This window comes from Schistocerca nitens, chromosome 6, assembly GCF_023898315.1.
Source record: "Schistocerca nitens isolate TAMUIC-IGC-003100 chromosome 6, iqSchNite1.1, whole genome shotgun sequence".
In the NCBI taxonomy this organism is placed as follows: Eukaryota; Metazoa; Arthropoda; class Insecta; order Orthoptera; family Acrididae; genus Schistocerca; species Schistocerca nitens.
The window spans coordinates 236,133,267-236,150,327 of NC_064619.1; the positions used below are offsets into that span (position 1 = coordinate 236,133,267).

At 37.1% G+C, this 17,061-nt stretch overlaps 1 protein-coding gene across 1 annotated transcript in view; it reads right to left on the reverse strand.

The window, feature by feature from the left end:
• LOC126263301 (neural-cadherin-like) overlaps positions 1–17,061 on the reverse strand; it is a 234,588-nt gene that overhangs the window by 45,959 nt on the left and 171,568 nt on the right. Inside the window, exons 7-10 of the mRNA XM_049960389.1 lie at positions 11,774–11,920; positions 11,461–11,652; positions 8,082–8,272; positions 6,204–6,393 (exon numbers count right to left, since the gene is read on the reverse strand). Coding sequence (XP_049816346.1) covers positions 6,204–6,393; positions 8,082–8,272; positions 11,461–11,652; positions 11,774–11,920 — 720 coding nt within the window. The remainder of the gene's footprint in view (positions 1–6,203; positions 6,394–8,081; positions 8,273–11,460; positions 11,653–11,773; positions 11,921–17,061) is intronic.

The window sequence follows — 17,061 nt, forward strand, 5'->3', positions numbered from 1 at the left end:
TGGTCCATTATTAAATACTAACTATGGTTGTCTCAGTAACTGTTGTTTATTTCGAATACCTCATGATTTCCAATGGTGTGGTTCAGCAGGAACCTAAGGGCACAGTTGCAAGTGAGCAAGCAGTAATCATATTTATAATTTTCGCTCTCATAAATATTTGGCTGATTTTTTTTCTGAATGTGACACAATTTCATTTAGGAGTTAGTTTTTTCGGTATCACTCTGTCTACTTCAGCTATATAGCTCAATTCAAGTTGTCAATTGCATGTTTAGTTATTTTTGGGATGTTTCATTAGGTGTGTTGTGCGATTTATTTTAGAATTTAAATTTTTTTGTTATCGCTCTTTGCACTTGTGCTATATTGCTCAGTTTTAGATGGCAATTCACATTTGGTTGTCTTTTATTATTTTTAGAAAGATATCATTGTCATCTGTTGCTTTATCAATATTTTATTATTACTGTCATTCTGAGTTTCTTACAGTGCATGTCAGTTTCTCCTCACCCAGAATCCCATTTTCCCATGGCTGTCATAGTTTATTCTTTTTGTGAGAGTGTATTTCATTATTATTTCAGTGCCATGGAAACATTTACAAGTATTGATTGCCATTTTGATATTTTGTGTGTGTTGCATCTTTGGGTCTGGTATGATGTCACTGATGTTTGGAACTGTATGTTAGAATTACTATTTTTATTTTTTTAATGTCTATTTGCACATTTAGTTACATGATATTTACATTAATTTCCATCAACATGACAATAATGAAATTATTATTTGATATGAAATTTCAAATCATTTTACTCAAGATAATCCTAAACAAGATATGTTGAGCTGTAGAAATGTATTGAGAGATCAATGAAAACCAACAAAAGAGCCTGTAGAGCCAGAAAGGATCTGATTGTCATGTCGCGTGAGTGCCGCGTCCTTGGCTGATGTTAAAAATTGTTTTATCTGTGATACATTTCCATTTCTATTTGTACTGCAGACAAGGAAAATAATAATCAAACTTGTGGATTGCTTCACATTCTGGACAGAATTCAGATTATTATTCTTAAAATTATGATGAACAGATCACCAAGCCCTATGACTATAGTGCTTGTACGGTATTGAGTGCAAACAGCACTGACTGTATGGTATGCACCGCAAACCACTAGATTAAATAAAAAAATGTATTAACGCATGTTAATGCACATCACATCATTAGTGTCGAGAACTTCATTTTATTGGGAGAATTTATGGAAAGCTTAGCTCTTGTATAAAGGAGACAGCATATAGAACACTAGTGCGACCCATTTTTATATATCGGAAGAGTGTTTTTGATCCCCATTGGGTCAGATTAAAGGAAGATATTGAAGCAATTCAGAGGCATGCTGATAGATTTTTTACTGGTGGGGTCAATCAACACACAAGTATTATGGAAATGCTACGGAATCCCTGGAAGGAAGATGAGATTTGTTCTGTGGGTTGCTATCAAGGAAATTTAGAAAACTGACATTTGAGTGTGACTCAGACCGATTTGACTGCTTCCATTGTATATTTCATGTAAGGACCATAAAGATAAGATGTGAGACATTAGGGCTTGTAAGGAGGCTTATAGAAAGTCATTTTTCCCTTGCTCTGTTTGCATGTGGAACACGAAGGGAAATGTCTAGTAGTGGTATATGGGACCCTCTGCTGTACACAGTATGGTGGTTTGTGGCGTATGTCTGTAGCTGTCGATGAAGATATTTTCATTATGGATTGATGTCCAGAGTATTAATCCTAAAACTACAATGTGCAGATCACCGAGGTGAATGAGTGCTGTGCGTGTACAGAAGTGGATACTGTGGATTGTCATATTTAATTAGGAATATGTTGATGCACTTTCTCATAGTGACCTAATATTCATAAGACTGCTTTTGAATTTACGATGTGTTAATCACCGCATGATCGCTGGGAGCATACTGTATCAATTGTGAACATTCTGGACTGTTTGGCAAGTAATGCAGATTGTTAATTCACATTCCGAATATCTTAATGTATTTTCTTATTGCCAACCATGGCACTTTGAAATGTTCTGAGCTGTGATCAAACAGGAAACAGCAAATTCAAATTTGTGACTATAAACCGTTAATAAAACTTATGTCGTCAGGTTACAATACGAGTTAATTGAATGAAGGGTGTCTTATCCATGTCGCCAGTTGTAGACATGTTAGCTGAAAGAACTGTAAAAATATCGTGCATTCCTGCTGTCAGCAAAAATGGGCAGTTATGTTCTCAGGCTTTATTTTTCATTCACTTTTATTACATATGTATGTATATTTGTGTTGTTTGCAAGGGTTATTTCCTGCATTTGCATGCTACCATGATTTTGTGTTCATTTTTGAGTTGGGCACTGCCATATGCTAAGATAGTATGTCCATTGTGCAGTATCCACCATAAACTAGCAGGCAGCAGCCAATCGCAAATAGCCAGTGTGTTCCCAATGGTGAAGTACTTAGGTAATGAAATAGTTTCAGTTTTGATTCACGTGTGTTGGTTTGCATTTATTCAAATGTCTATATTTGTCTTGCAATGGTTTTCTGAGACAAAGTAAAGCTTTGCTTACAGTTTTGGTAAAAATCAGTAATTATTTCAATCTGTAGGAGGTGTAATATTCCACTAATACTGGGAAGTGTTAAATACTCTTCATTTCACCTGCCTCCAAACTTATGTACATGAGACAGCAGATATACGTTGGGTTAAAATTAGAGTGGGTTCCTCTTTCGGCACAGCACAAATAACCTCCATATTAAGTGTTCTATATACAAACACATACGCACAGGGAAATGACTTAAAACTCATGGAAAAGTGATGCAAAATGCAAGAGAGACATAGTGCTAGAGAACATTATAGAAAGTACTAATGAAATGAAGCTACCGTAGTAAGATTTTGGTCAATTGCATCTTATTCTTCCATGTCCCTATTGACCAGGAGTATCTCCCATCAAGATTAGATGTTTACTCTTCTTAGACTTTCTCCTTACCATCAGACAAAGAACTCAGCTTTGAAATCTTGTCACCTATTTTTATGTTTGACTGGATACTGTAACATTTTTGATGCTGAGGTACATGATTGACAAAGTCTGGACATGCTTTCATGCCTTGTATTACTTCCTTGTTAGCAGTGAGAGTATTTTTAGAAGTGACCTGGAATACACCCTGATCTTCCATTAGCCACAATTTGTCATCTGTTCTTTCCAGTTGTGACGTATTCCTTGTAAACAAAGTGATGTACCTTCACTTATGATGCAAGCAACTTCAGAATTGAGTGTCCATACAGTTCACAGGCCTGCTTGTAGAGGCCACCTGGCTTAGTGCCAGAAAGGACAATGGCTGCATTGATGGGAAAGTAAGCTGCCATGAACGCGCTGCTGCCACTCGATTTAGAATGGTGGCGAGAACCTTCCATTGTTCCGCGAAAGTTTGCTGCTAGGCAACGATATGTTGGAGTAATTCTTTCATCGAGATGTTTCATTAGGTGATTCAGCACTGACAGTAACACACAGAGAAAATGTAACACTCACTCATCGCGAGGGGGCTGATGCAGGTGACCTTTATAAGCAGCCCTGTGACTGTATACTGTATGGGCATACAATCTCTGAAAACACACATGTCATGAGTGAAGGTACATCACGAGATTTCTGTCACTGTCAGTGAACATATAGGAAGCCATATGGCAACCTGAATAAATTTTCAGCTCCTTTTAAGGATTACCTTGGCGTGCTCAAAAGCAATTAGCCACTTCTGCACTCTGTTTCGCCAGTTTGGACTCCACATTAGACACAGCGAAATAGCCATGCCCAGTGTTTTACCACTTCCTTTGACACCCTGAACACTATATTGCACTTAACACTTCACTACTGAAAGAAATATACACTGTCCATACAATTATGTGTGATTCAACATCAACTATGGAACATATGAAAGAAATATACACTGTCCATACACTTATATGTGTTTCAGCATCAACTATGGAACATATACCAAGGTAGGGGACAAATTTGCTTTGAACTGTACTGTTTATTGCAGAAGACATTCAAGCCATATTGTTCAACTTAGAACATTTGCCACAACTGGAGAGGAAAAGAGTTTATGGATTCTACCTTCAAATATTTTGTTTTCCCTGATGACATAAATGAAACAGGTGGAGAATGTGAAGAACCTATTGTCATTTCAAAATAATTACAAGAAAGAAAGGTTTTACAACAGGAGAAGGAAGAAAATGTGGCTAATAGATTACAGAGAAGTGATATAAGCCAAAGAGAACAAAATTTTTGAAGAAAAGATTTTTAGGCAAAACATAACAAATGGATTCTGTGACAATAAGAAAAACAGTTCCTTCATATATGCATAATTACCAAATCAATACAATTCTTAAACAAAATAATAAGTTCTGAGAGCACATACACCACAAATAAAATTACTGACTAAGTGAAATTTTATACAATATGGGCTCATTGCTTCTTTACTGAAGAAGCGAAATAAGTTCTCATATACTTATGCCCCAGTACAATGCAGAATCAAAATGGAGGAAAAGCAAGGCAGTGAGAATAAAATTGAAGGTGGATCTGTCCGCTCCAAAGATTTGTTGTAGCAATCTTCCTCTTTTAATTCCATTTCTTATTTACTGACAAGGGAACCTCCCCATCGCACCCCCCTCTGATTTAGTTATAAGTTAGCACAGTGGATAGGCCTTGAAAAACTGAACACAGATCAATCGAGAAAACAGGAAGAAGTTGTGTGGAACTATGAAAAAAATAAGCAAACTATACAAACTGAGTAGCCCATGCGCAAGACAAGCAACATCAAGGATGGTGTGAACTCAGGTGCGCCGTGGTCCCGTGGTTAGCATGAGCAGTTACGGAATTAGAGGTCCTTGGTTCATGTCTTCCCTCGAGTGAAAAGTTTAATTTTTTATTTTCAGACAATTATCAAAGTTCAGGCACTCACACATAATCAACTTCGCTCTCCAGAATTCCAGGACATGTTCAGATTTGCATGGACATATGCAGGATTTGACGGACTACACCCAGAAAAATTTGAAAACGTTAAAAACATATGTTTTGACAGAGCACAGGGAAAACTGTGAAACTGTTGCATTCATTTTTTGCAGTTTATGTCACAAACTATTATGTTTTCATCACTTTTTTGGGAGTGATTATTACATCCACAATAAAACCTAAATTGTGCAAGGTAGAAGAATCTCTTTACCCATTCGCCAAGTGTACAAGTTCCTGTCATGTGACGCACATGACGTCACCAGTGTCGTATAGAATATATCAGACGTGTTTTCCTGTGGAGGAATTGGTTGACCTATGACCTTGTGATCAAATGTTTTTGGTTCCCATTGGAGAGGCACGTCCTTTCGTCTACTTATCGCACGGTTTTGCGGTGCGGTCGCAAAACGCTGACACTAAACTTATTACAGTGAACAGACACATCAATGAACGAACGGACAGATCATAACTTTGCGAAAATAAAGAAAGTAAACTTTTCACTCAAGGGAAGACTTGAACCAAGGCCCTCTCGTTCCGCAGCTACTCACGCTAACCACGGGACCACGGCACTACTGAACTCACACTATCCTTGATGTTGCCTATCTTGCACATGGACTACTCAGTTTGTATATTTTGCTTATTTTTTTTATAGTTCCACACAACTTCTTCCTGTTTTCTCGATTGATCTGTGTTCAGTTTTCCAAGGCCCATCCAACTTATAACTAAATCTGAGGGGGGGGGGGGGGGGGGGGGGCGTTGCGATGGGGAGGTTCCCTTGTGAGTGACCACATACATCAACAAAGGGTATCAAAGCAGACTATTACCATTATCTCACAAAATAAGTAAATTTCTAAACATAATGTAAGTGCTAAATCTTAACCATCTTTCTTAGGCAGCCTTAACATACACTAAACTAAAATAAACTTACTGGAGAAGGCATTTGCATCCTTCAGCACACCCTAAAACTCTTATTTGTGTGGATTACTAAATTAAAAATTTGTAGATTGCATTTCTGAATTTTTAATTTTTTAAAGTTTCATTTATATTTCATCTGCTGTATATAAAAACTTCTTTTAAAGTCATCACAGCAGTTTAGGCACATGAACAACAATTTCAAAGGCATAATCTTAAACATAGAGTAAAATAATGCTAGATTTTTTTTTTTCTATAAGAGAGTTTAGATGTTTACCTCTACACGTATTGTGAGATTATATTCCTTAATACTTTCATAATCTAATGGGTGATTCACTTTGATGTCTGCCCAAGTAAATCCATTGTCAGCTCTTTGTTGTAAATAGAAAGTATGGTATTTGTTGGTTTGTGCTGTAGATCCTGGCATGAGGCGATAGAAAACAGTTGGATTTCCTTCTATACCAGAACTGGAAAAATATAAAATTATTTACCAACTGTATTTCAGATTGGAGCAATATACAGTATCTCATAATTTTATTGATTTATGATCAATTGTATAATCTCAAGATCTTTAATTTTACAAAAGCTTACATATCTGTAAAATTCTCTGACTGATAGTATTTTGTGTAAGATATTGTGTAATGTTTGGAAATGATGATTTTCTATTGATATGATGTAAAAATTGAAAAAAAATTATTGATTTGTAGTTTATAATATATTCAAAAACATTATTTTCTTTTTAAAAATATTCTAAATTCTAACATCAAAAACCAAAATTGTCTTATTCGCAATTAAAAAATGCTCCATTATTCATGCAAATTAAGAGCTGCTCATATACTGTCAAGTACGGGAAATTGCTTCTTGACTTACAAGTAGCACAGGCAAAAATAAAAAAGTAACTAACTCTGCAGCCTTAAAACTTTGTATATGAGCAAATGCGCACATGCAGACTGAAACAAAATGAGAAAAAAATATTTTTGAACCGTATTTCAACTGCTTTGTACCCATCCACAAATCTTATAAAAACTTCTACAATGTCTACTAACAAAAATCATGCCAGAAAAAAAAAATCAGTCAACCTCTGCACAAAAATTGGTTGAAATCACAAAAATCTATTGAATGTGTAGTGTTAGTTCTCTGCATAGTCTGTAAATGTATTGAAGCAGTAATATGTATTGATTCATAATAGTCCTGCACCTATACATTCTCATAACAAAGCTTTCGTTACACAAATTATTGCGCATGCTTTTAAATAAAGCAACCTACATTAAACACATTTCTTTTTACATGATAATTAACACAGCCTTTGAATTGATGTATGCTGATAATTGTACAGACAATGCCTATTTGACAGCAATAAAATAATTCACAAAATTACTTCTATTACAGTAGATGAAATCCAAAACTACACAAACAAAGATTTTTTTAACTACCTGTACTCTATGTTTGACATATCAGTTCTAGATGACACAGATTGTAGAAAATAAAGAAATCTGGGCATTTTGTTGCAAAGAAATTTATTAAAGTAAAATCTAGCTCGGTTTTAATTTGATTGAAAGTGACCCCCAGATTTAAAAAAGATCAAATATTTTTTTGTGCCTAAATCTTTTCTATCGGGATATTTCATGCCTTCACAAAAATACATAGACCTGACTGATTAAAACAGAAAAATTTAAACTAATGTTCTAATATTCCCACAATTATAAGTTACTCTTAAGTTTTGTTGTTGTATTTTACAAATTCAGATAAAGAATTATCTAATCTGTAAAGTGTTGGCCTGCCTCAGAGACTGTTTCAGAATGTTTTGATGAAATACTATCCTGCAGTTTTGAAAAAAATAATTGTCCCCCGTCTCTAAAATCACAACTACTAATATTGATAAACTGATCTGATTTAAAATGCTGCCATCTTCAATCTTTACATGTAGTCCTCATTTTATTGAAAATGTTGAAAGAACTTATAGAGCTAATATAAATTCTTTGACACATCACAAGAAGTACAGGTTAGTAGAGGTACAGATGGACAGTCACACACACCAAGAAAACTCTGGACGTGCATTACGTGTAGGGAGTCAGCGTGCAAAATACAACTCCCAGTGCCGTGCAAGGGTGAGGCGTGCCCCACGGAGCAACCAACATTGAGTCGAGTGACAGACCTGGCTTTAACAGACACAACTTTTGCCCCAACTGGCATGTTTTCTTTAATGTAGATGGGTCCATACACAACATGGTCCCAGACTGGAGGATTGTTTGCACGGTCCACAACGTCTATTTGAACTTCGACGGTTCGGGACAAGGGAGGGTATCCTTTATCTTGAGCCATGGCTTCCAACTTGTACGTCTCTCGCTATATTAAAAAATTGTCAATGGAAAAACAAAAAATCACGCTGTTAGTCATATTAGTTCTTACACACTATGAAGGATAGGTTGAAGAGGGGGAAGGAAGCACGCACGAGCTGCTGTCTCCACCACGATGATCTCCATAGCAACTGAACTGATCCTGTGGCACTGTGAAATGTACAGAGATTATGTAAAAATTCAAAAAAATGTTTCAAACTGTTATAGATGCAGCTGCTATGAAGATGATAGACCTTCACTTTTGAATAATGTTTCTTACATTCTATAGCTTCCTGCAGCATACAAACCTTGCTCTCACTGTTGTCACTACTGTACCAACTGTGACATTTTCTTTGATGTGAATGGGGCCGTATACACTCAGGTCCCATAGAGGAGGCTTATTGTTCCTGTCTACGACGTCTAATGCAACGTCCACATCTGCATATAAGGGAGTACTTCCCCTGTCCAAGGCACGGACACGCAGGAGATATTTTTCTCGCTACAGTGGCATGAAAAGATGTGCTGTCAGGTAAGTGGGGAGATTACAAGCACAACATTCAGTTCAAAAAATTAAACAAACCAATTTAAAAAAGAAACTGTAAAAAAGAAAGAAACTCCACTTGATCTCTTTGAGTTAACCAAAGATAAAATAACATAAGCAATTAATAAAAAAAGATACCTACTTCCTCATTTTTAAATGTCTCACAGATTATGAATTATTTAATTCTTTGGGCTTCAAATAGAACTATCAAATTGAAAATAAGCATTGTTGCAATTAGCAAAAAGTGAATCACATTTTTTTTATTGCAGCTATGTTTAGGAAACTTTCTGATTTTTTGCCAACAAAGTAGCAATATGCAGGCCCGGTCAGAGGCTTATCTAGAGTGGAACTGGAAAGAAGTTTTTGTATAATAGATGCAAAACTCCATTCCTAAATTTCATCAAATGGAAACCATGTAATAGATTCAGTGAGATAAATAAGTTGTAATTGAGCAAAAAATAGTTACATATATTGCTTCTCTTTACAAACCACTGAATAACTACGGCACCTAAACATATTCTTCATACAAGACATTTGTAGGAGAAGCATGTGACACAAAATTTGCCCGAGTTGATGTGCTGAATTCTGTTGGTTTTGAATACATGAGTTTGTTCATGGGGTAACTTAGTGGTAATCAGTGAGTATTATCTTCCAGAGTATTATTTAATTATTTAGCATATTTTCTAAGATGCATGATTTCCATACCATATCTCTTAGTACCTATCCTTTATTCAAGGCGAATTTTTTCTCCTCTCCTGTTTAAATAAATAGATCTGCTGATTTCTCTACAGTAAATTAAAAACATATTTTCATATGTGAATAAAGCTATATGATTGCTTCACCTTTAAATACTCTTAGACAGGTCAATAAGAGCCAATTTACATATGATGCTTCTCATTACAAAAAACTAAATAACTGTGGAAGACATTTATAGAGGAAGCTTGTGGCATGTCACCAAGAAGAGCAGAGAAATAAAGATCTGTGTCAATTATACATATTGTGTACTGTGAAAATGTAACATGAGAGATTTTTGCAGCTTTCATAATGACATTCTTAGCATTATGTATAACACAGCTTTTTAAAATGATGAGTCATTTTTATCTGAACATTCCCTCCACACTTTGCCCAAGACCGAGCCTGTTATTAATGATTTTAGAAACTTAATATTATTTCAACTATACTACTTATTTTAAGGAACATACTGAACACTCCAATGTTTCCATTCATTGTTTATGTATGCACATATGGAAATGGAGTCACCTACTTACTGGAAAACATCCCTTGTGGTGGTTCAATTCCGAAGAACAGAAATGGTGCAATTAACGAAACAAAACAAGAGTATGAAATTATAAACAATATCATTAAAGCAAGCAATTTACATGCGGAAGAAGATGCATTTAGAGAGGGTATTGGGGAAAGGATTGGGCCAAAAATGGTGATGATATCTAACACTGCATCCAAAAATTGCAGATGCCTCTTATTACTGTACGCTGCCCCATACACAGAAGGAAAAATGTCACAAATGTCACATCAACTGAGCAACATCAGAGGCTTCCCTTTGGAGGGCACAAAAATAAAAATTTACCTCTGATGCCCTCAGTTGACCAAAATATCACAAACTATATATACTATCACATATAGCCTCCTGAAGAGGCAAAAAAGAATTATCAGTACAAAAACATACTAACTCAGCAAAATCGGAGCATCACCCTTCAAAAATCTCTAGAGCTCTCTGAAAAGCAGTTAACAAAATTAGTGAGTTCAGTCATAAATATAGTGGTACAGCTCAGTTAAAAATTACAAAAATGTCTTCTCAAGTGCCTCGCAATATTTATTGCAAAATACAGTTTGCTTCTATTTCTAAGAAATGTACAAAAATGAAAAATTCTTGGTGGATTAAAATTCTTCTTGGAAGTGGATTATATACATAAAGGCATATTCAGATTTAAAATACTTGCAGTTATTTCAGAAAACTGGTTTACTTAAAAACTTATAAAGTGCTCTTGGATAAATACTGTGTGTACATACATACATGTAAACTGAAAGTAGTGAACAACAGTGAATTACAGTACATACAATAAAATCACTGAAGGTAAGTGCCGTAGAAAGGAAACTTATCCATCATTTTAATGTACAGTGATTACTGACTGCTGATGGCAACATAAAGTAATGTGTGACTAAAAGAATAAATATAAGTCAAAAAGCTAAGTTTGAAAACAATTGCAGCGTCACACTAGATTCATATTCAAACATGAATGCATATTATTACTTCACAGACATCTCTAGACAGACTGTCTATCACCTTGTAATGAAGTGGCAGTGCACTCCGAAGCCTTCACTTATACCCAAAAGAACCAGGGTTCAGTCTGGCATTGTGATGAATACTTTTCTTGTAATGTTGGCAACTCTTCTTGTAAGGTCTCTAAGGATTAGCCTCTAAGGATTACAATGTCTCTTGTTACAATACCATATTATGCAGACTAAACCCTGGTAGTAGTGATTAATCACAAGGAAAATACGAACTGTAGCAAAAGCAAGTTTGTGATATCAGTTAGAAACATGCATGTCTACTACATTCTGAAAAAGTAAAACTGCACTTTGAAACAAGAAGTATAACAATTTCTTTTGCTATTAGTTAATTACATGTTATTACTTACATCTAACGGCTTCCTCAGAACTATCCATCCTGATTCTTGCTGAATCTCAAAATATTCCAGATCATCTGGATTGTATGGTGCACTTAATGTATATACAATGGCACCATTATTATCAGCATCCTCATCTGATGCTGACACTCTTAGTATGTTAGTTCCAATGCTTGCATCTTGTTTCACATTCTCTATGTATTTCTGCAATTAAAACAAAAGCTACAGTACATTTTCCAATAACTTCAATTTACTAGAGAATCCTGAGCTATGAAAATCAAGCAAACATTACATTGTGCCACACAGTATAAATATGGAAAAATACCTGTCTGTCAAAAAGGGGAGGATTGTCATTAACATCAGTAATCTCCACAGTAAATGAGCATACACCTTCCAAGGAAGGTTCTCCTTGGTCAGTGGCTTTCACCGTTACTGACACAAATTTTCCATCATCACCTTCACGATCAAACACCTGTAAAACAAAAATAAAGTAATAAAAGCTATAATATTAGTAGTTATATGTGACAGCTGTATATCTTAAACATGTCAACCAAATTGCATTTGTGCTATATAGTAGACAGACAATAAAATAAAATAAACAATGCCACAAATTTAAACACATTTTTGTTTTCAAAATACGAAACAATAATTAACTTTGAATAAGCAGGTTTTTCTGCCTTCCATCAACAGTTAGTGCAGTTAAACAGAGTCTTATCAATTATTAAATAATAAATATTAATGTGCCCAGCTGGCACACTGTATGGGCACAGGGTATGTGCATGTGCTCTAGCTCAACAAAAGTTTTATTCTGAAAGATAGCAAGTTCCTCTCTTTTAAATGTGCCTGTCGGTGACAATGATTCTATTCCAGAATGAGATTTTCACTCTGCAGCGGAGTGTGCGCTGATATGAAACTTCCTGGCAGATTAAAACTGTGTGCCCGACCGAGACTTGAACTCGGGACCTTTGCCTTTCGCGGGCAAGTGCTCTACCATCTGAGCTACCGAAGCACGACTCACGCCCGGTACTCACAGCTTTATTTCTGCCAGTATCTCGTCTCCTACCTTCCAAACTTTACAGAAGCTCTTCTGCGAACCTTGCAGAACTAGCACTCCTGAAAGAAATGATACTGCGGAGACATGGCTTGGCCACAGCCTGGGGGATGTTTCCACAATGAGATTTTTACTCTGCAGCGGAGTGCGTGCTGATATGAAACTTCCTGGCAGATTAAAAGTGTGCGCCCGACTGAGACTCGGAACTCGGGACATATATATATATATATATATATATATATATATATATATATATATATATATATATATATATATATATATATATATAGAGGGAAACATTCCACGTAGGAAAAATATATCTAAAAACAAAGATGATGTGACTTACCAAATACCAAATGAAGGTGCTGGCAGGTCGATAGACACACAAACAAACACAAACATACACACAAAATTCAAGCTTTCGCAACAAACTGTTGCCTCATCAGGAAAGAGGGAAGGAGAGGGAAAGACGAAAGGATGTGGGTTTTAAGGGAGATGGTAAGGAGTCATTCCAATCCTGGGAGCGGAAAGACTTACCTTAGGGGGAAAAAAGGACGGGTATACACTCGCACGCACACACATATCCATCCACACATACACAGACACGAGCAGACATTTGTAAAGGCAAAGAGTTCGGGCAGAGATGTCAGTCGAGGCGGAAGTACAGAGGCAAAGATGTTGAAAGACAGGTGAGGTATGAGCGGTGGCAACTTGAAATTAGCGGAGGTTGAGGCCTGGCAGATAACGAGAGGAGAGGATATACTGAAGGGCAAGTTCCCATCTCCGGAGTTCTGACAGGTTGGTGTTAGTGGGAAGTATCCAGATAACCCGAACGGTGTAACACTGTGCCAAGATGTGCTGGCCGTGCATCAAGGCATGTTTAGCCACAGGGTGATCCTCATTACCAACAAACACTGTCTGTCCATTCATGCGAATGGGCAGTTTGTTGCTGGTCATTCCCACATAGAAAGCTTCACAGTGTAGGCAGGTCAGTTGGTAAATCACGTGGGTGCTTTCACACGTGGCTCTGGAGGGAAACATTCCACGTGGGAAAAATATATCTTGTGTCTGTCTATGTGCGGATGGATATGTGTGTGTGTGTGTGTGTGTGTGTGTGTGTGTGTGTGTGTGTATACCTGTCCTTTTTTCCCCCTAAGGTAAGTCTTTCCGCTCCCGGGATTGGAATGACTCCTTACCCTCTCCCTTAAAACCCACATCCTTTTGTCTTTCCCTCTCCTTCCCTCTTTCCTGATGAAGTAACCGTTTGTTGCGAAAGCTTGAATTTTGTGTGTATGTTTGTGTGTCTATCGACCTGCCAGCGCTTTCGTTCGGTAAGTCACATCATCTTTGTTGATGTGACTTACCAAATGAAAGTGCTGGCAGGTCAACAGACACACAAACAAACACAAACATACACACAAAATTCAAGCTTTCGCAACAAACTGTTGCCTCATCAGGAAAGAGGGAAGGAGAGGGAAAGACGAAAGGATGTGGGTTTTAAGGGAGAGGGTAAGGAGTCATTCCAATCCCGGGAGCGGAAAGACTTACCTTAGGGGGAAAAAAGGACGGGTATACACTCGCACACACACACATATCCATCCACACATATACAGATACAAGCTTGTGTCTGTATATGTGTGGATGGATATGTGTGTGTGTGTGTGTGTGAGGGTGGTGGGAGGGTGCATGGGACAGGTTTTGCACCGGGGGCGGTTACAAGGATAGGAGCCAGAGGGTAGGGAAGGTGGTTTGGGGATTTCATAGGGATGAACTAACAGGTTACGAAGGTTAGGTGGACGGCGGAAAGACACTCTTGGCGGAGTGCGGAAAGACACTCTTGGCGGAGTGGGGAGGATTTCATGAAGGATGGATCCATCATCTTTTGTATGTGTGTGTGTGTGTGTGTGTGTGTGTGTGTGTGTGTGTGTGTGAATGGTACTGTTGTTTTAAAACTGATTTATTGTTGGCAACAAGGGAGTAAATGTGCTGTGAGGCTGTTGTTAGTATGCCCAAATGCTTAAAGAACTATCTACAAGAGGTTCTACCATGAGCACCACATATTATCCTTATTACATGCTTGTGTGTAACAACCACGTTTTTCTTTAGTGACGAGTTACCTCATAATATGATGCCATGAGACATTAGTGAATGAAAAAATGAGAAGTAAGCCCACTTTTAGACATTTTCATCTTCAAAATGTGATATTATCCATACTGCAAAAGTTGCAGAGCATAGACATTTAAGAAGATCTGTAACAGGTGATTTCCAGTTCAGGTTTTTATCTACATGAATCCATAAAAATTTTCAATATATACTTTCATTTGCTGATTTGCCCTCATATATTATTTCTAATGATATGGTCAGGTCTGGTGCAGTACTGAATTACATGTATTGTGTCTTATCTAAGGTCATTGACAGTCCATTTGCAGAGAATGAACATCAGATGAATTTCTGGATGTTTGGTAGTACATAATATGGTTGCCACTATCTAAGAAAAATCAGATTTAACTCACACATCGTGTTACAGATTGTATATTGAAATACTCTTTTACTCTTAAGTAACAATTCTAGTATTTTGGTCAAAGAAATGTCTCCCAACAATTGCAATTGTGTAATCTTGTTTTACAATAAGTTCATATACACAGTCTCTGTAAGAAGGACTGATGAAACATTGAACCCATTTAAATAAGTATTTGTCAGGCCATATAAAACCAAACAAAAAGTAGACATTTAAAAAAGGCCAGAAATTTTTTGCCTGCCAATATGGGTATTCACATTGTTAGAAGTAGTATGAGTGGCTCCAAAACTGCAGTGTTATTGAAATTAATATTTGTAATATAAAAATTTGGTGGCATAGAAATAATCTAGGAGTAAAGGAGACCACTCATCGAAGAATAGAATCATTAAACTTCCTGGCAGATTAAAACTGTGTGCCTGACCGAGACTCGAACTCGGGATGTATATATATATATATATATATATAGGGAAACATTCCACGTGGGAAAAATATATCCAAAAACAAAGATGATGTGACTTACCAAACGAAAGCGCTGGCAGGTCGATAGACACACAAACAAACACAAACATACACACAAAATTCAAGCTTTCGCAACAAACTGTTTCCTCATCAGGAAAGAGGGAAGGAGAGGGAAAGACGAAAGGATGTGGGTTTTAAGGGAGAGGGTAAGGAGTCATTCTAATCCCGGGAGCGGAAAGACTTACCTTAGGGGGAAAAAAAGACAGGTATACACACACACACACACACACACATATCGATCCGCACATACACAGACACAAGTAGACATTTGTAAAGGCAAAGAGTTTGGGCAGAGATGTCAGTCGAGGCAGAAGTACAGAGGCAAAGATGTTGTTGAAAGACAGGTGAGGTATGAGCGGCGGCAACTTGAAATTAGCGGAGGTTGAGGCCTGGCGGATATATATATACACTATCCATATTGTGTTGTCTTCTGAATGTAGGACGACACTTGCCATAAAACATATAAATATATATTAAAAAAGTATAAAGACATCCACAGTTGAAGTGTTGGTTGGTCACAACAAATTGAAAAGTAATTCAGTTGTTCCTTGGCAATATTTTGCCTGTACTTCTTAAGATGCAGTGCCCTTAGTTAACGCATTAGCCACTTCATTCCTTACATTAGCCACTTCATTCCTCGAATACCCATATACCCTGGTACCCTCCATAGTATCAGCTCATTTTATAAATACTGTATGCAGAGAAAGGTGTCCTGCCTGGTCTGAACAATTGGTCGTTGTATGCAATGGATAACACACAGTGCCCTCATGGAATTGGAACAAATGAAGAATTTAATAGCATGAGTACATCTCATGTGTTGCATTCCCATTAACACCATATGTCCTTCCACCAATAGACACTGATTACATTGAGTAAATTGTTCTTAATGACATGATCAGGTCAATCCACTGAGCAGTTAAGGTCACCTCCCTGTTTGAAGTAATTAGAAACAATTTATGAATATTTTCAGTATTAATGTAAGATACTCTTATAACTGAAATTTGGAGCACGTTTCCTTCTAAATTTCAGAAGACTGAAAATAACTAGGGGCTTCTTGGTATTAGAGGGTGGCAGCCAGTTCCATTTCTAGAAAGGACTTGAACCTGCTTAACACCAAGTGCCAACAGGTTTCACTTTGTGCAGATACCATAAGTCCTAGCCACTTTTTGACAATTTGTGAACATCATTTTCATAGACAGACACTCAGTCTTTTAGAATACATATGTCTGTGGTACGGACCTGAATGTATGTACCTGTTCTTCCATCAGAGATTGATACAGGATATACATCATTTAACTCTCTTAGGTACGAGGGGGGGAACCAAAAGTAACCGGAATCGTAATGCTGCACATTGTGTACTTGTAGTAGCAGGTTGCGCCGCCATAGGGTTGTAGTAGGAGGTCTGCTGAGTCATTCTGCCATGCCACACGGCATCACCCAACAGTGAGAGGCGTGGTTTCTTTGGCACTTCTTTGAGTGTGCGTACAGTGCAGGCGTGACATGTGTGGCAGTGAAGATGTTTCTT